This window comes from Amblyraja radiata, chromosome 9 (genome assembly GCF_010909765.2).
Source record: "Amblyraja radiata isolate CabotCenter1 chromosome 9, sAmbRad1.1.pri, whole genome shotgun sequence".
Classification (NCBI taxonomy): Eukaryota; Metazoa; Chordata; class Chondrichthyes; order Rajiformes; family Rajidae; genus Amblyraja; species Amblyraja radiata.
Genome location: NC_045964.1, coordinates 73,861,979 through 73,878,813, shown reverse-complemented (window position 1 = coordinate 73,878,813; position 16,835 = coordinate 73,861,979). Strand labels below are relative to the sequence as shown.

General features: G+C 42.6%; 1 protein-coding gene across 1 annotated transcript; it reads left to right on the top strand.

The window, feature by feature from the left end:
- Positions 1 to 594: 594 nt before the first annotated feature.
- On the top strand, positions 595 to 14,434 carry chga (chromogranin A). Its single transcript, XM_033027749.1, has 8 exons — positions 595 to 600; positions 4,850 to 4,973; positions 5,320 to 5,366; positions 5,476 to 5,569; positions 5,889 to 5,957; positions 8,109 to 8,210; positions 9,412 to 10,283; positions 13,953 to 14,434. The coding sequence occupies exons 2-8, from the start codon at positions 4,931 to 4,933 to the stop codon at positions 14,034 to 14,036; spliced, it is 1,311 nt and encodes a 436-aa protein (XP_032883640.1). The 5' UTR covers positions 595 to 600; positions 4,850 to 4,930; the 3' UTR covers positions 14,037 to 14,434.
- The last annotated feature ends 2,401 nt before the right edge of the window (positions 14,435 to 16,835 follow it).

Genomic DNA, 16,835 nt, shown 5'->3' with positions numbered 1-16,835 from the left:
ATGACAGTACATTCTAAATCTTTCTGAACCCAGTGGTGGTTATATGGGCATCTAATTTATAATTTTTGAAATCAATAATTTGATTCCATGTTGCCAGGACTAGAGGGTGTGAGCTCTAGGGTGAAAACATTTTTCCTCATCTCAGTCCTATATGGCCTACCCCTTTTTCTCAAACTGTGACCTCTGGTTCTGGATTCCCACAACATCAGGAAATGTTTTCCTGCATCTGGCAGGCACGTTTGCCAGTGTGGGTTTAAACTAAATAGCAGTGGGAGGGGTTGACAAATTGGAGTATAAAGATGGAGTTAAAGGGGAAGTGTGGTGAGGAGAAGTTACAAAAGATTCCCGAATTAATGGGAAGGAAAGTTCGAGGAGGGATAAGAGAGTAAGGTCAGGGGCAATAGTGATTGGTGCGAGAGGGGAGGTGAATACCGAGGTCAAAGTGTTGTATATGAATGCGCAAAGTATAAGGAATAAAGTGAGGCTCAGTTATAAATTGGCAAGTATGATGTTGTGGGAATTACAGAGGCCTGGCTGCAAGAGGGCCAGGGCTGGGAACTGAATATTCTGGGGTACATGTCCTATTGAAAAGACAGACAGGTGGGCAGAGGGGGTAGGGTAGCTCTGTTGGTGAGGAATGAAATTCAGTCCCTTGCGAGGGATATTGAAACAGGAGATGTGGAGTCAGTCTGGATAGAACTGAGGAATTGTAAGGGTAAAAAGACTCTAATGGGACTTATCTACAGGCCCCCAAACAGTAGCCTAGATATAGGGTGAATCAAGAGTTAAAATTGGCATGAAGCAAAAGTAATGCTGCAGTGGTTATGGGAGATTTCAACATGCAGGTAGGCTGGGAAAATCAGGTTAGTACTGGACCCCAAGAAAGGGAAAATCGGAGGTGTCAGTGTTGCATTTGAGCAAAGGGGACCATGGAGGCATGCGGGAGGAGCTGGCCAAAGTTGACTGGAAAGAGACCCCAGCAGGGATAACAGTGGAACAACAATGGCAGGTATTTCTGGGAATAATACAGAAGGTGCAGGATCAGTTCATTCCAAAGAGGAAGAAAGATTCCAAGGGGAGTAAGGGGCGACCGTGGCTGACAAGGGATGTCAGGGACAGTATAAAAATAAAAGAGAAGCATAACACAGCAAAGATGAGCGGGAAGCCAGAGGATTAGGGAACTTTTAAAGAGCAACAGAAGATAACAAAAAAGGCAATATGGGGAATAAAGATGAGGTATGAAGGTAAACTAGCCAAGAATATAAAGGAGGATAGTAGATAGTAGCTTCTTTAGGTATGTGGAGATGAAAACATTAGTTCAGACAAATGTGGGTCCCTTGAAGATAGAAACAGATGAATTTATTCTGGGACGAATTTAAATGGCAGACGAGTTGAACAGGTACTTTGGATCTGTCTTTACTTAGGAGGACACAAACAATCTGCCAGATGTAGTGGAGGCCAGAGGACCGAGGGTGATAGAGGAACTGAAGGTAATCCACATTAGGCAGGAAATGGTGTTGGGTAGACTGATGGGACTGAAGGCTGATCAATCCCCAGGGCCTGATGGTCTGCATCCCAGGGTACTTAAGGAAGTGGCTCTAGAAATCGTGGATGCATTGATGATCATTTTCCAACTTTCTGTAGATTCAGGATTAGTTCCTGTGGATTGGAGGGTAGCTAATGTTATCCCACTTTTTAAGAAAGGAGGGAGAGAGAAAACAGGGAATTATAGACCAGTTAGCCGTACATCGGTGATGGGGAAGTTGCTGGAGTCAATTATAAAAGATGAAATAGCCACACATTTGGATAGCAGTAACAGGATTGGTCCTAGTCAGCATGGATTTATGAAGGGGAAATCATGCTTGACTAATCTTCTGAAATAAGGTCCCACATAGGTGATTAGTGGGCAAAATTAATGCACATGGTATTGGGGGTATGGTACTGACATGGATAGAGAAGTGGTTGGCAGACAGGAAACAGAGAGCAGGGATTAACTGGTCCCTTTCAGAATGGCAGGCAGTGACTAGTGGGGTACCGCAAGGATCGATGCTGGGACCGCAGCTATTTACAATATATATCAATGATTTAGATGAAGGGATTCAAAGTAACATTAGCAAATTTGCAGATGACACAAAGCTGGGTGGCTGTGTGAACTGTGAGGAGGCTGCTATTAGGATGCAGGGTGACTTGGACAGGTTGGGTGAGTGGGCAGATGCATGGCAGATGCAGCTTAATGTGGATAAATGTGAGGTTATCCATTTTGGTGGCAAGAACAGGAAGGCAGATTATTATCTGAATGGTGTCAAGTTAGGAAAAGGGGAAGTACAACGAGATCTGAGTGTCCTTGTTCATCAGTCACTGAAAGTAAGCATGCAGGTACAGCAGGCAGTGAGGAAAGCGGATGGCATGTTGGCCTTCATAACAAGAGGAGTTGAGTATAGGAGCAAAGATGTCCTTCTGCAGTTGTACAGGGCCTAGTGAGACCACACCTGGAGTATTGTGTGCAGTTTTGGTCTCCAAATTTGAGGAAGGACATTCTTGCTATTGAGGGAGTGCACAAGGTAATTGAGGGGGTTCACAAGGTTAATTCCCAGGATGGCGGGACTGTCATATGACAAAAGGATGGAGCGACTGGGCTTGTACACTCTGGAGTTTAGAAGGATGATAGTAGGTCTCTCATTGAAACATATAAGATTAGTAAGGGATTGGACATGAAAGAGGCAGGAAACATGTTCCCGATGTTGGGGGAGTCCAGAACTAGGGGCCACAGTTTAAGAATAAGGGGTAGGCCATTTAGAACGGAGATGAGGAAAAACCTTTTCACCCAGAGAGTTGTGAATCTGTGGAATTCTCTGCCTCAGAAGGCTTTGGATGCTTATTCTCTGGATGCTTTCAAGAGAGAGTTAGATAAAGCTCTTAAAGATAGCAGAGCCAAGGGATATGGGGAGAAGGCAGGTATGGGATACTGATTGGGGATGATCTGCCATGATCACAATGAATGGTGGTGCTGTCTCAAAGGGCTGAATGGCCTACTCCTGCACCTATTGTCTATTGTCTGGCCTGTTTCGTTTAGTTTAGCGATACAGTGTGTAAATAGGCCCTTCGGCCCACTGAGTTCACGCTGACTAGCGATCTCCGCACACTAACATAATCGTACATGCACTAGGGAGAATTCACAATTTTACCAAGTCAATTGGCTTTGGATTGTGGGAGGAAACTGGAGATCCCGGAGCAAACCCACGCAGGTCACGGGGAGAATGTACAAACTCCGTACAGACAGCACCCGTAGTCAGAATCGAACTCGGGCCCCTGGGTTGTAAGGCAGCAACTCTGCTGCCGTGCCACCGTGTTCTGGCTCTTCAATGATTAGGTACTGTGCATTTGTGAGTTGTGCAGAAGAATGTCATCGTGCTGCACATACGTGACAATAAAGAACCATTGAACTATTCTGACTTGAGGAAATGTTGTCAATGGCTATGGAATAATCATCCTTTTTTAACATTACAGTCAATATGCTACCATCTGACATGTCCACTGCTGAATGTCCACAGCCCACATAATTGCCAGCATAATTCATTTGCTGTAAGTATGTTTACTGAACTATCAGCATACCAGATGTTAAAAAGGGCATCACAAACCATTACTGTAAAGGGCAGTTGCCAAAATGTTGTAATTTGTCTGAAAAAAACAGATGTCAACTTCAGCAGGTGAAGTATGGTGAGACTGATTCGTATTCCAGTCCTATACAGTCTGTTGAATTGTATGAAGTGTTCATGTGGTAACAGAATGTTGCCAGGGAAATATTACACAATCTATGCTGGCTACTCAAATTAAAAAAACGGAGACGTTTTCCACTGAGAGAATGGTGAATCTTTGACATTTATTCCTCAGTTGGAACATGGAGGTTTAGTTGCTGAGTAGATTCAGACGGGCATCTATAGATTATTAGATGGCAAAGATTAAAAGCTCAGATAACTATTGTCTTTAAAATGCAATAGTGTCGTTTTGCGCACTTGGAAATTTATAAAGTTGTGTTAAGTAACTATTTATGTAAATAAAAAGAGCTTACATATGAAAGTCTGAAAAAGGGACTCGACCTAAAAAGTCACCTATCCATGTTCTCCTGGGACGCTGCCTGACCCGCTGAGTTACTCCAGCACTTTGTGTCTTTCCTTGGTAAACCAACATCCGCAGTTCCTTGTTTCCACAGCCTGCATAGACTTGATGGGTGAAAGGTCGCCTTCTATGCCATATGTTGTTGAATGTTTATGCAGAAAACGAACTGAAACGTGTTATAGACTCAGTTCGGAAAGTTTAAAATGAGTTTACAACACGTTTCAGTCAGTACTTGGAAAAAGTATGAAGCAAAAAGTGTTCTTGGCACAGATGGCATTTTAATTGTTTAAAGCAACATTTCAGGTAACTGAAGGTTTATATTTATGTACAGTGTACAGTGTTTGAAGTAACGATGGACAAAGATCGGACACGCAGATTTGCTGCCTGCTTCTGGTGAGAATGGAACCTAATGTTGCCAGTTGGTTGGGTTGCTTTCTGCTTCTGCTCACCCAGGTTTACCTGGATTGGTTCTGCCTTGGACTCCGCCGGGCTTTCATTTGACTGTGCTGATTGTCACATCCGGCTGCTGGGATTTAAAGCTGGAGTTATTGCTGCAATCCACGTTGCTTCCAGCGAGCTGCGGGAGCCAGTTAGCTCAACGCAATCCGACTCACAGCGCATCGGAACCTTCGCCTTCGCCTTGTACTTATGTTTGACTTTTTGATGCGGGATCTGGATTAAACGCGTGGGGAGAGAGAAATAGAAATAGAAATAGAGAAAGGGGGAAATAGAGAGAGAGAGAGATAGGGAAAGACAGAGAGAGAGAGAGAGTGTGTTTTGCACTGATTTGGCTTGTGCACATTTTGCAAGAAAAATGATCGCCTTGATATTTTTCACACTTTTACTTGCCAAGCAAGGTAAGGAGGATTTATTACTTCCCATTCCCACCAGTCTTCATCTCCGGATTGTTGCAATCTGTCTTAATTTGTAATACATTAAGTTGATAGACGAGAGAGGTACCGCAATGACCCAGTTCAGCACCAAGGACAGCGGGCTTTGCTGCCAAACCCGTCGCTGATCCGAGCCGCTCGCCAACATCTGTCCCAACATTGTGATGGCAACTGCCTGTTTAAATCGGTCTCTAAAACCCTCGTTGCTCGACCAACACCCTGCAGCCACTCGCTCCTGTACTCCCCGCTGAGATTCCTCCTCGCATGGGCAGTAGACTCGATTACATGTTCTTGTATGTTTCCCTTCCTCTAGCCTCCTCGTCGCCTGTGCCCAAGGAACCATCGAAAGCCGACGCCAAGGTAAGATTGTTGTTTGACCTCTCTCTGACCTTGATGCATTTCCCCCCCGAGGGACCACTTTCCCCCTCAACGGCATTGAGTGCTAGATACTTTTTCCCCCCTTTTGTAGATCATGAATTGTGTTGTGGAGGTAATATCCGACACATTGTCCAACCCCAGCCCTTTGCCGATCAGCCAAGAATGCATGGAAGCTCTCAAGGGAGGTAAGCTGAACTCAAATCCTTTCATTTTCTATCACCATTTCATTAAGTTAATTGTGAAACCTATTTAATTTCTCATGACAACTGGACCGTCACCTCCGTGGGTTTTGAAGACATTATACCTACTTAAAAGATTCAATTGATTTTAATTTAATCAATTGAAGTCGCTGTAACCTTGTGCAGTCTAATTGTAAAATCTACACTCTCTCTTAAGCATGAAGTAGCTTTAGATACCTGATCATTACATACCTGGATTTACAGTCAGTGAACTGCTAATTTCAATTAGAAATTTCAATATTTGTAATTCTGTGCTCCTTTGTAGATGAGAGAATAATCAGCATGCTTCGACATCAAAACCTCCTGCGTGAATTTCAGGAACTTGCTGCTGAAGGTACTCCCTGATCATTGTGTAGGGAGGAACTGCATATGCCTGTTTACACCGAATATAGACACAAAATGCTAGAGTAATTCAGCGGGTCGAGTGGATACAACTAAAGCAGGACCACAGTGAAATTATTAATACGATTAGGTTGCAATCTTTTGTTCTTTGTACCTTTTCAAATCTCTAGTTTCCCTCCCCGCCTGAGTCTGAAGAAGGCTCGACCCAAAACGTCACCTATTCTTTTTCTCCAGAGATGCTGCCTGATCCGCTGAGTTACTCCAGCATTTTGTGTCTATGGCTGATAATTGTGTTACTGACTGTAAACCAAGAGCCTTTGTCTGCTCCAGGATAGGCTAGACTATCGTGTCCAGGATAGTGCCAGACTTGGGTGCAGCAATTGCACATTTAACATCCACATTCCATTCCTTCTGCAACTTTCCTAATTGAGGAGGTTAAATACTATTCCACCAACGTTCTTTTTGACCGGGCAGAATCACAACTTTGCAAAGTACCACATATCCCACCAAAGGCAACAAAAAAAAAACCTTTAGCGAATATTGGCTATTCCCATCTTAAAATCATTCAGTTGTCTTTTATTCCCCATTTTGTTAAAAAATAATTTTATTGTCTCTTTTCTTTTGACTATCTCCAGCATTTGGATATTTCTGTATCTTTAATGTGGCTTGCTGATCCTCCTGAATATAGCCATTCCATAATCCTTGGCACTGTCTTGAGCTTAAAAGAGCATGAACTCTAGAATTCACTCACCGCGTCCTTTAAAAGTCACCTTAAAGTTTACTTTGACATCTGGAGGACAGCACAGGGGGTAGCTTGTAAAGATGCATCCTCGTAGCTCAAATGACTCCGTTTCAATTCTGACCTTGGGCGCTGTCTCTATGGAGTTTGAATGGTCTTCCTGTGACGAACCAGGTTGGTAGGTTAATCATCCGTTGAGTGTTTGCAATCTGGGGAGAGTTGATTGTGAGTGCCGGGGGAATAACAGGATAGTTAGATAATTGGCATGTACCCAGTGAACTGAAGGACTTGTTTATGATGTATGATGCTGTCACTCTAAGCTTTGTCGTGTGTGGTAATAGCCCATTTGGTTCTGTGTTAATTTTGTTTAATAATGGACTTGCTGTGCACAATAGAGATGGTGTTTGCTGCTGGGTCGAGATTTCTGACATGGGAGGTAAGATCAGTATGTTTTGGAATTGCCCATCAAGCCTCTGGGATCTGGAAGAACACTTTTGCTGGTTCTACTTGTCCAATATTGACTGCAGGACTCTCCATTGGGGCACACTCCTTCCACCAAGATGTAGACAGATTGTATGAAAGCTTGCAGGGTTATAGCTTTGACCCATTGTGGCCAGCATCTCACCAGGTAAAGCAGAGGCACCTGTGTCTGCAGTTCAGCTTAACTACCTATTGGAAATGAGTGCACAAGATTAAACCAAATAAAAATGAATCGATTGTCCTAGCGTGACCATTGGATATAGTACCCACCTTACACCATTAGCATTAATTCCATCGTGCAACATTAAGCACACAAATAGTAATCTGGTGTTTTGAGTAACATTAAGTAAGTCATGCGCGTCACAGTGGTAGAGTTGCTGCCTTACAGCACCAGAGACCTGGGTTCGATCCTGGCCACAGGAGCTGTCTGTATGGTGTTTGTACATTCACGCCATGACCTGCACGGGTTTTCTCCAGGTACTCCGGTTTCCTCCCATACTCCAAAGATATACAGGGTTGTAGGTTAATTGACTTTGGTACAATTGTAAATTGTCCCTAATGGGTGTAAAATAGTGTTAGTGTGCGGGGATCGCTGGTCTGCATGGACTCGGTAGGCCGAGTGGCCTGTTTTTGTGCTGCATCTCAAAACTAAAAAATCATTTAAAAAAATAGTATCTGCATTGACGAAAAGTGAAATATGCTACTTCCAAATGTATCTTATGTTATTGCAATGTTTTATGACATAGAATGTGAATGATGAGTAACTTAGTTCTCAAGATGGCAAAGCATTGGTGTCAAGGATATAGTCTGCTTGATATACAAGGAAGGCAATAATACTAATTTCAATCCAATCTACACAAGTCCAGATGGAACTGAAAACCTCTGTTGCTTCATTAACACATTTTCTTTGACATTTTGTTTCAGGGGCCAATGAGAAGGCACTCCAGATGAAACAGAACAATGATTTCAAAGAAAAGCAACTTGAAGTTCTCAAGAATAATGCCAACAAAAAGATATCATCATTGGGTACGTGTCGCGATAACCCACTAGAGGCGTGTGGCAACAGTTCAACATAATCTAAACACCTGCTCAGTTGAGCTCAGATTTCTAATCATAGTCATAGAGTGATGCAGTGTGAAAACTGGCCATTCGTCCCAACTTGCCCACACCGACCAACAATGTCCCAGCTACACTACAATCATCAGCAAAATCAGTAAAACATCAGCTAAGTAATGTTTGTGAAGCATTTTGGATGAAAGAATGTATGCCACTGCAATTTTAATTCACAAACATCCATCAGCAGAAGTTGCCTAACACATAAATTAATTACAAAGCAAAAAAAAAAAAATAGTATCACTACAGAGACACAAAAAACTGCAGATGCTGAACTCTTGAGCAAAAAATTAAACTGTTGGAGGAACACTGTGGGTCAGGCAGTATCTGTGGAGGGAATGGACAAATTATGTTTTGGGTTGGGACCCTTCTTCAGAGTTGGGTCCATTCCCGCCTCAGATGTTGCCTGCTGCATGGCATTTCTCCAGCCTTTTGATTTAGTTTAGTATTGCTTTTCCATTATTCGTTTCCCAACATTTTTATCCAGGTATGCATCTCAAAAGCAAAGAACGTTGTTTTTACCAACATGTGATGGGTAAAAAATGGGGGTAGTATTAAAATGATGATTTCCATTTAGCACTGAAAACTTGTTGACCTTTGTTATAGTTGATAATTGGAGGGACAGAGATTTGCCTTTGATTACTACAGCTACACTAATATTCAGCCCTATTATCAGTATTATTCAGCTCTGCATTTGGCACTGTGGTGCCCAACGTACACTAATGGTCAAAGACAAATTGCTACCCTACATAGACACAAAGTGCCGGAGTAACTCAGCAGATCAGGCAGCAGCTCTGGAGAAAATGGATGGGTGACATTTCTGGGTTGGAACCCTTCTTCAGACAACCTCTACCTAGCAGTCTGACGAAGGGTTCCGACCTGACATGTCACCCATCCTTTTACTCTGGAGATGCTGCCTGATTCGCTGAGCTACTCCAGCACTTTGTATCTATCTTCTGTATAATTTAGCATCTGCAGTTCCTTCCTACACAAATTGCCACCCTGCTGACTTTGGAGAAGATGTTGCCATTGTGTATTAATATGATAACCGAATCAAAGCAAATGATCAAGATGGAGTTTTGACATTTAACTTGGTGTATTGATTGCTCTGCAGATAACATTAAAGAGAATCCAGCAGAACAGCATCGATCATCTGCTGAGAAAGTGAAAATGGAGGAGGAAATCGGAAAGGAAAAACAACCAGCTGTAAGAAGGCACCGTTATATGAAGCTTGTGGACACAACTACAGACTCGAGCAGCATTATAACCGTCAGAGATAGTGAAACAGCAAGGAAGGTTCCAATAGGAGATGAGCCATTCAAAAGTAGCTCCTCTGAAAGTGAGTCTGATGTGGGCCCGTCCCAGGATCAGAGGCAAAGTGAGGAGCATAGCACAGAAGCACATGAAGATGAATACACCGAGGAAGTGGGTGAAGATCACATCAAAGAGAGTAGTGAGGAGGATGAGGAAGAAACTCACAACCCTAACGAAGACAGTAAGGATGAGGAGCTAACCTATAGTGAGGAACCCTCACAAGAAGACTGGGGAGACGAAGCAACCAACAGTGATAGTTCAGAGGTGAAGGAAAATGGTAAGGGCTCAGATGAAGAAATGAGGTCCAATGAAAACAGCGAGAGGCACCAGGATTCAGTAAATGTAGAGGAAGAATCTGCAAGCAAAAATGATGGAAAAGATGAGGAGTTGTCTGAGGAGTGGGAGGAGGGAAAACAAAAGATGGAAGAATTAGTCCCAGAGAAGAGGTTGAGAAAACATGAAGCGAGTGATGAAGACAAATTGATCCGATTTGAAAACCATAAACCACATGGCAGGCATGGTCATCTCCAACATGTGCAGGGAAACAGAAGATCTCATCCTGAGGAAGTTAGGCAGAAGGACAAGATGGCCATTGCATCACCTGCATTGCGAAAACAGCTTGATGTGGAAGACAAGAAGGAAGAGGAAGGAAGTGCAATCAGGAAGAATGAGGTTGGTGTCAGTTAAATGCATAACTGATGTATTGTGTTGTTTCCTATCAATAGTGGTACTAATGTGCTTTATTGTCACACATGAAAATGCAGAGTGAAATTCATTCCTTACAAGCAGTCCAGTAGATTATTGCCGTATCTAAGCCCATCCCATTTAGCAGAGTGTACAGAAATAGTCCACTGAGCCCCCATGCATGAGGTGCCATGTTTTGGTGCCATTTTCAGAGTCCAGTCCATGCTCTAGTTCTTATGAGCATTGCCCGGTCCAGACACGCTCCAGGCTGTCGCAGGGCCTCCAGCTGCCACCTCCCTTGGACGTGTGGATCAACCTGCGAACTGACATACCTTTCCTCACCCATCCACCTTTGTGCCCCTGGGGGTGCCTCCTGCCACAGACCTGCAAGGCGAGGTCGGCCATTCCCTGGTCCCCCCTCCTAACAGCCTTGTTCCTCGCCCGTTGCATCGGTCGTCATCGCCTGCACCACCCTCCCAGTCTCTGGTCTTCTGGGAAGAGCAGGATCTTCTCAGCGGCTTCCCCCCTACGGATCACGGCCCACCGGGTCTCGGTGCATCCGGCCGTAGGGGACGAGCAGGGGCCAGCAGGGCAGCTTCCAGCCCACAGGCCGCAGTCCACTGGGAGCTTCTACCACCGCACGGCCCGCTGGATTATGGTTGTGATGTGTAGGCGCTAAAACTGCACAGTCACTTGTTAAGCTTGAGTCTGTAAACCATTGGGGAGCAGATGTTGCTCCCACTCCTGTCCCCGGGGAGAGCAGCTCATCAACATCAGAAAAACATGGACATGGCTGCCTTTTTGTTTGGGATCTTGAAGCTTGCTAGATTGGGACAAAGTGTGAGATATTTGGCTAGCAAAATGTTGGCAGGGCATGCATGACATTTGTCTACTCTATTTCAAATAAGACTTGAAACAAATCAACGTGAAAATGACATGGATTTATAATCAATGGCTAATCCTCTCAACCAGTTCTTCTCCAGATCACATTCATTGTAAATAACACTCATCTCATTGTATAAAAACAACGTGACGTGGAAAGATAGTTTAAAACTTCTTATCCAGGTGTGCACTAGATCCATATTGACCCGAACTTTCAAGAGCAGGCGTTTAGTTTAGAGAGACAGCGCGTAAGCAGGTCCTATGGTCCACCAAGTCTGCGTTGACCAGCATTCCAAGCAGCACCTAGTAGACAAAACCATGATACTACAGACAGTCACAATGCTAACATTTAAATGGGTATTCCAAAATTGTGGTCTCTTGTTCCTGAAAGCATGACCAAAACACTTACAAGAAAAATACTATAAACGCACCATGTATTTATTTATTTTGGACTTCTTTAATTGCAATGGCATTGTGGTTATAGAATTTTAAGAATTCTGTAAATAATTTGGAGATGGAGGCACAAGAGATACTGCAGATACTGCAATCTTAAGCAAACAAAAAGTACTGGAAGATCTCTGTAGATCAGGCTGCATCTGTGGAGGGAAATGGACAGACAACATTTTGGTTCGGGGCCCCTTCAAGAATTTGGAGATGCTTCTGGAGATTTGGAGATGTAAGCAACCTTCCCAATTGTCCAAATTAGACATTCTCATTGACAATCTAAGATATGTTTTGGGTAAAGAGTTCACTTCATCTTTTGTGTTCTACAGATTTTTGCCTAAATTAGAGGTCTGTTATCAGTATGAGTTAAGCCATTTCCAAATCTAGCAAGCTCTAAAATGGTGAGGCTCAGAATTGATTTACAAAATAGGTAGCGCATTCAATATTGTCATAGATTTTCAAAAGAGATGAAGAGGAATTTCTTTAGTCAGAGGATGGTGAATCTGTGCAATTCATTGCCACACAATGCTGTGGAGACCAAGTCAATTGTTATTTTTAAGGCAGAGATAGATAGATTCTTGATTAGTGCGGGTGTCAGGGGTTATGAGGAAAAGGCAGGAGTATGGGATTAAGAGGGAAAGATGGATCAACCATGATTGAACGGCAGAGTAGCCTTGATGGGCTGAATGGCCTAATTCTGCTTCTATCACATGAACTATTATTTTTCCACACAACCATACATTTCACTTGCACCATTGATTCCAACAACTCCTAATGGTAGCAATCTCCACATTCTCACCGGTTAATGGAAATAAGTTTTTTTCCAGAAATTCCACACAGGCCTCTTGTATACAGAATTATGAGATGAACTTTTCCCACAATAGCATTGATTTTGTTTAGATCTCTGGATATGAGGCAAACATTGTGGAAAAAACATCCAAGCGACAGAACAACTTTCAATATGTTGATATCCCCACTTTCAGTAATATTTATTTGCAAAAGCATGACTTTATTAGCATTGTCGGCAAGCTAATTTGTCACAGTCTTTCTCTCTGGCTGAACAGTCTTGAACAGTCACCAGGAATTCAAGCTCATCACTTTCAGGTCCACAGAATGAAATCATATACAGCATAGAAACAACCCCATTCAGCTCTCACACATTTGCACTCTTCCCATTTCACTCTCCTCATATTTCCAGCAGCTTCCTTTTCTTTTCTCCATCTCCTTCTCCCTATCCCAGATTCTACCTCTCATCTGCACACCAGGGGCAACCTGGAGTAGTCAGTAACCTGCCTACCTGCATGACTTCTGGATATGGGTGGACCCTAAGCACCCTTAGGAAACACATGGGCGTGTTAGAGAGTATATGCAAACCCCACGCATACTATACCTTGGGTCACAATTGAACCCAGGTCACTTGGGTTGTGAGCTTCACCATGCTTTTTTGTAATTGGGTGTTTAGTGAGTTGAGGGATCTGAGATGCTCTACTGCTGTGCTTTTCAATATAAGTATTTAGATGGCATAGCTGAAGAAACAGAAGCTTTGCACACTTCCAAGAATGGATGACAGAACATTGACACTGACCCCGGATTCACATAGATCATTGCTTGCCACAAGTAGAACTTGCCAACAAAACAGATGGTGGGTTCATGAGATCGTTTTCCATAAGCCACCACTTGCAAAATATTCACACAATAGATCTGCATGCAAGTCATACACACATGGATGATTAAATGAACTAACTTGATACTCTTTACGTTCACTCACCACGTAAATGTGGAACATTTCATTCAATGGGTAACTCCACACATGCCAAGAACAGAAAGTACAGAATTCATGCAAGACAGAATATGTAGTTAGAGGATCCTATTTTTAAATGTGCAAGGATGAAATAGTGTTAATATTGCATTCATGCTACAAGTTTAGTGTTGGTGCAAATATTTCCAACTTCATACCAATGCTAAACTTGTTACATTCAACAAGAGCATAGAGGCTCAAATTGCCTGTGAAACATAGGCTCAAACTACTTCCACTTTCCTCTGGTGAGATAGAGTCCACATCTGCCAACTGCAATCACACTGGATTCTGGCTCTAGGAAATGTATTTGCAAAACTCATTTTAAATGTGAATTGATTTGCAAGTGGCAACTCGTGGTTCAACACAGCAGATGCCTGCATTTGGAAACATGGCTGGTGCATATTTATTTTCACCTCATTAGTTGCCTGGAAAATAAGTGAATTGTTACGATATCCTTACTTTGAAAGTGCCAGTCATTGTTATTCTGACAAAGTCCATTTCAAGTAATAATTCAATTCTTAATATTTTCTCAGGAGCAAGAAGTGGAGAGCCTTGAGGAGATTGAAAGTGAACTGGAAGCGATGGCAAGGAGGTTGCACGAGATGCGTAGTAGTTAAATGTAGTGCGACAAAGCTAAGTAATGAAGCAACTATCAGCACCTTCAAAGTACACTTTGTTTGACAATTAATATTTGATCTAGTGCACCAAAATCACCAGTGCTCGAACCACGATCCCTTTATTTACTCTTTGAGGTGCTGTCATACTTATGCTCACAAAAATCATTTTGCATTTTACTTCGGGCAACACCCATGGCGATCTTTTCTTTCCATCATAGCTGATCGAGTTTGCAATATTTTATTTTATTGATTAAAATGCGAAGGCTTTTTAGAATATCCTACAAAGAGATATGAAATTCATTGAAATATTGTTGTACTTGGTCACTGTGCCAAGTCAAATTAATTGTACTGTACATTCTATATACAATTTATGTAATTAAAGTAACTTTCGCCCATGGTCTTTGCAACTTTTGTTTTCTTTTTTGGGGGGAAAATTGAATTTAAGCTAGATTTATTTAAAGGGTGAATGTGCGAAAATATCCTTAATGGATGGTCGGGCATATTAATACGTATGTTGGTGTGTGTTAGAACAATATAATACCATTGTAATATAAAAGGAAAAGGCAATATTAGAACTTTATAGTCACTGATTAAGGATCAACTGGAATGCCATGGACACAGCAAAGCACTGATCTTGATAACAAATTGTAAGGGCTTTAAAGGATAGTGGTTACTAGGCTGTTCCCTGGTCAAGTCCAGAATGTTTTATTGTCATATGTCCCAAAATGGAACAATTAAATTCTTACTTGCATCAGCACAACAGATATGTAAACATATTAATCTGTAAAATCCATAATAAATAACCAAAAAAGTAAAGTATATGTTAAAAAAAAAACAGACAAATAAATAGACAATAGTAATGCAAAGTCAAAAATATTGCTGCTGTCTATATAGTTCGGAGCATATTTGGCGTTGCAGTGGGTAATAGCTTGATGGCTGTCGGAAAGAAGCTACTCCTGAGCTGGGACGTTGCAGTTTGCAGACTCCGATGCCTTCTTTCATAGAAACATAGAAAATAGGTGCAGGAGTAGGCCATTCGGCCCTTCGAGCCTGCACTACCATTCAATATGATCATGGCTGATCATCCAACTCAGTATCCTGTACCTGCTTTCTCTCCATACCCCCTGATCCCTTTAGCCACAAGGGCCACATCTAACTCCCTCTTGAATATAGCCAATGAACTGGCCTCAACTACATTCTGTGGCAGAGAATTCCAGAGATTCACCACTCTCTGTGTATAAAATGTTTTTCTCATCTCAGTCCTAAAAGATTTCCCCATTATCCTTAAACTGTGACCCCTTGTTCTGGACTTCCCCAACATCGGGAACAATCTTCCTGCATCTAGCCTGTCCAACTCCTTAAGAATTTTGTAAGTTTCTATAAGATCCCCCCTCAATCTTCTAAATTCTAGCGAGTACAAGCCGAGTCTATCCAGTCTTTCTTCATATGAAAGTCCTGACATCCTAGGAATCAGTCTGGTGAACCTTCTCTGTACTCCCTTTCCGATGGCGGGAGTGAAATGAGAGCGTGGCCATGGTGGTGTGGGTGTCTGGTGATGCTGGCTACCTTCTTGAGGCAGCAACTCTTGTTGGTCAGCACCTGTGATGGACTGAGCAAGATTCTGTGCACTTTTTGCAATCTTCGTCATTCTCGGGCGTTCGAGTTGCCAAACCCAGCTGCAATGCAACCAATCAATATGTTCTCTACAGTACACCTGTGGAGAAGTTCAAGAGAGTATTCATAGACATACCAAATCTCCCATAAATCAAATATAATGGTATTCAACTATAAGAGACCAGAACAATTAAGCCCATTCTCCTAGGAACAGAGATGATTAAGAGTTGACCTAATAACGGCTTCAGGACAAACACCCCTGATGGAGTGGTTTAAGAAATAAATCTATTCCTTCTGGCAATGTGTCAATATCGATAGATTTAAGATCATGAGATCCAGTGGAAAGATGAGATTCTTTTACAATCTCAGCAGTCGTTACGGATCTGGGATAAAATAGAAAATGGATCCGTATATTTTAAAAATCATGTGAAACGGGGCATTGTAGGAAACGTCTGCATTATTACCTTCAGGCATTTAAATCCCATGTTGTCTTTAAAATTATTTGATACAGCGCGGAAATAGGCTCTGGGGCACCAACCAGCAATCCCCGCACACTAACACTATCCAGCAATCCCCGCACAATAACACTATCCAGCAATCCCCGCACAATAACACTATCCAGCAATCCCCGCACACTAACACTATCCAGCAATCCCCGCACAATAACACTATCCAGCAATCCCCGCACAATAACACTATCCAGCAATCCCCGCACAATAACACTATCCAGCAATCCCCGCACACTAACACTATCCAGCAATCCCCGCACACTAACACTATCCTACACACACTAGGGATTATTTACCCTTGTACTATGCCAATTTACCTACAGACCAATACGTCTCTCTTTGGAGAGTGGGGGGGAAACCGGAGATCTCGGAGAAAACCCACGCAGGTCACGGGGAGAACGTACAAACTCCGTACAGACAGCACCCATAATCGGGAGCGATCCTGGGTCTCCCCCTGGAAGGCAGCAATTCTACCGCTGCCCCACCGTGTTATAATGTAATTTTGATCAATTTACAAGTAAAGACAGTGCAGCCATTATATAGGATGTAAAACGGCACTGAGATTAGAGACAGTCTGTCCTCAAGAGTTAAAATTGGGGGATGGTGTAACTTTGCACATCATCCAGTAACAAATCTGACAAAATTCCAGAAACAGCATTATTTCCTGCTGAGCTCT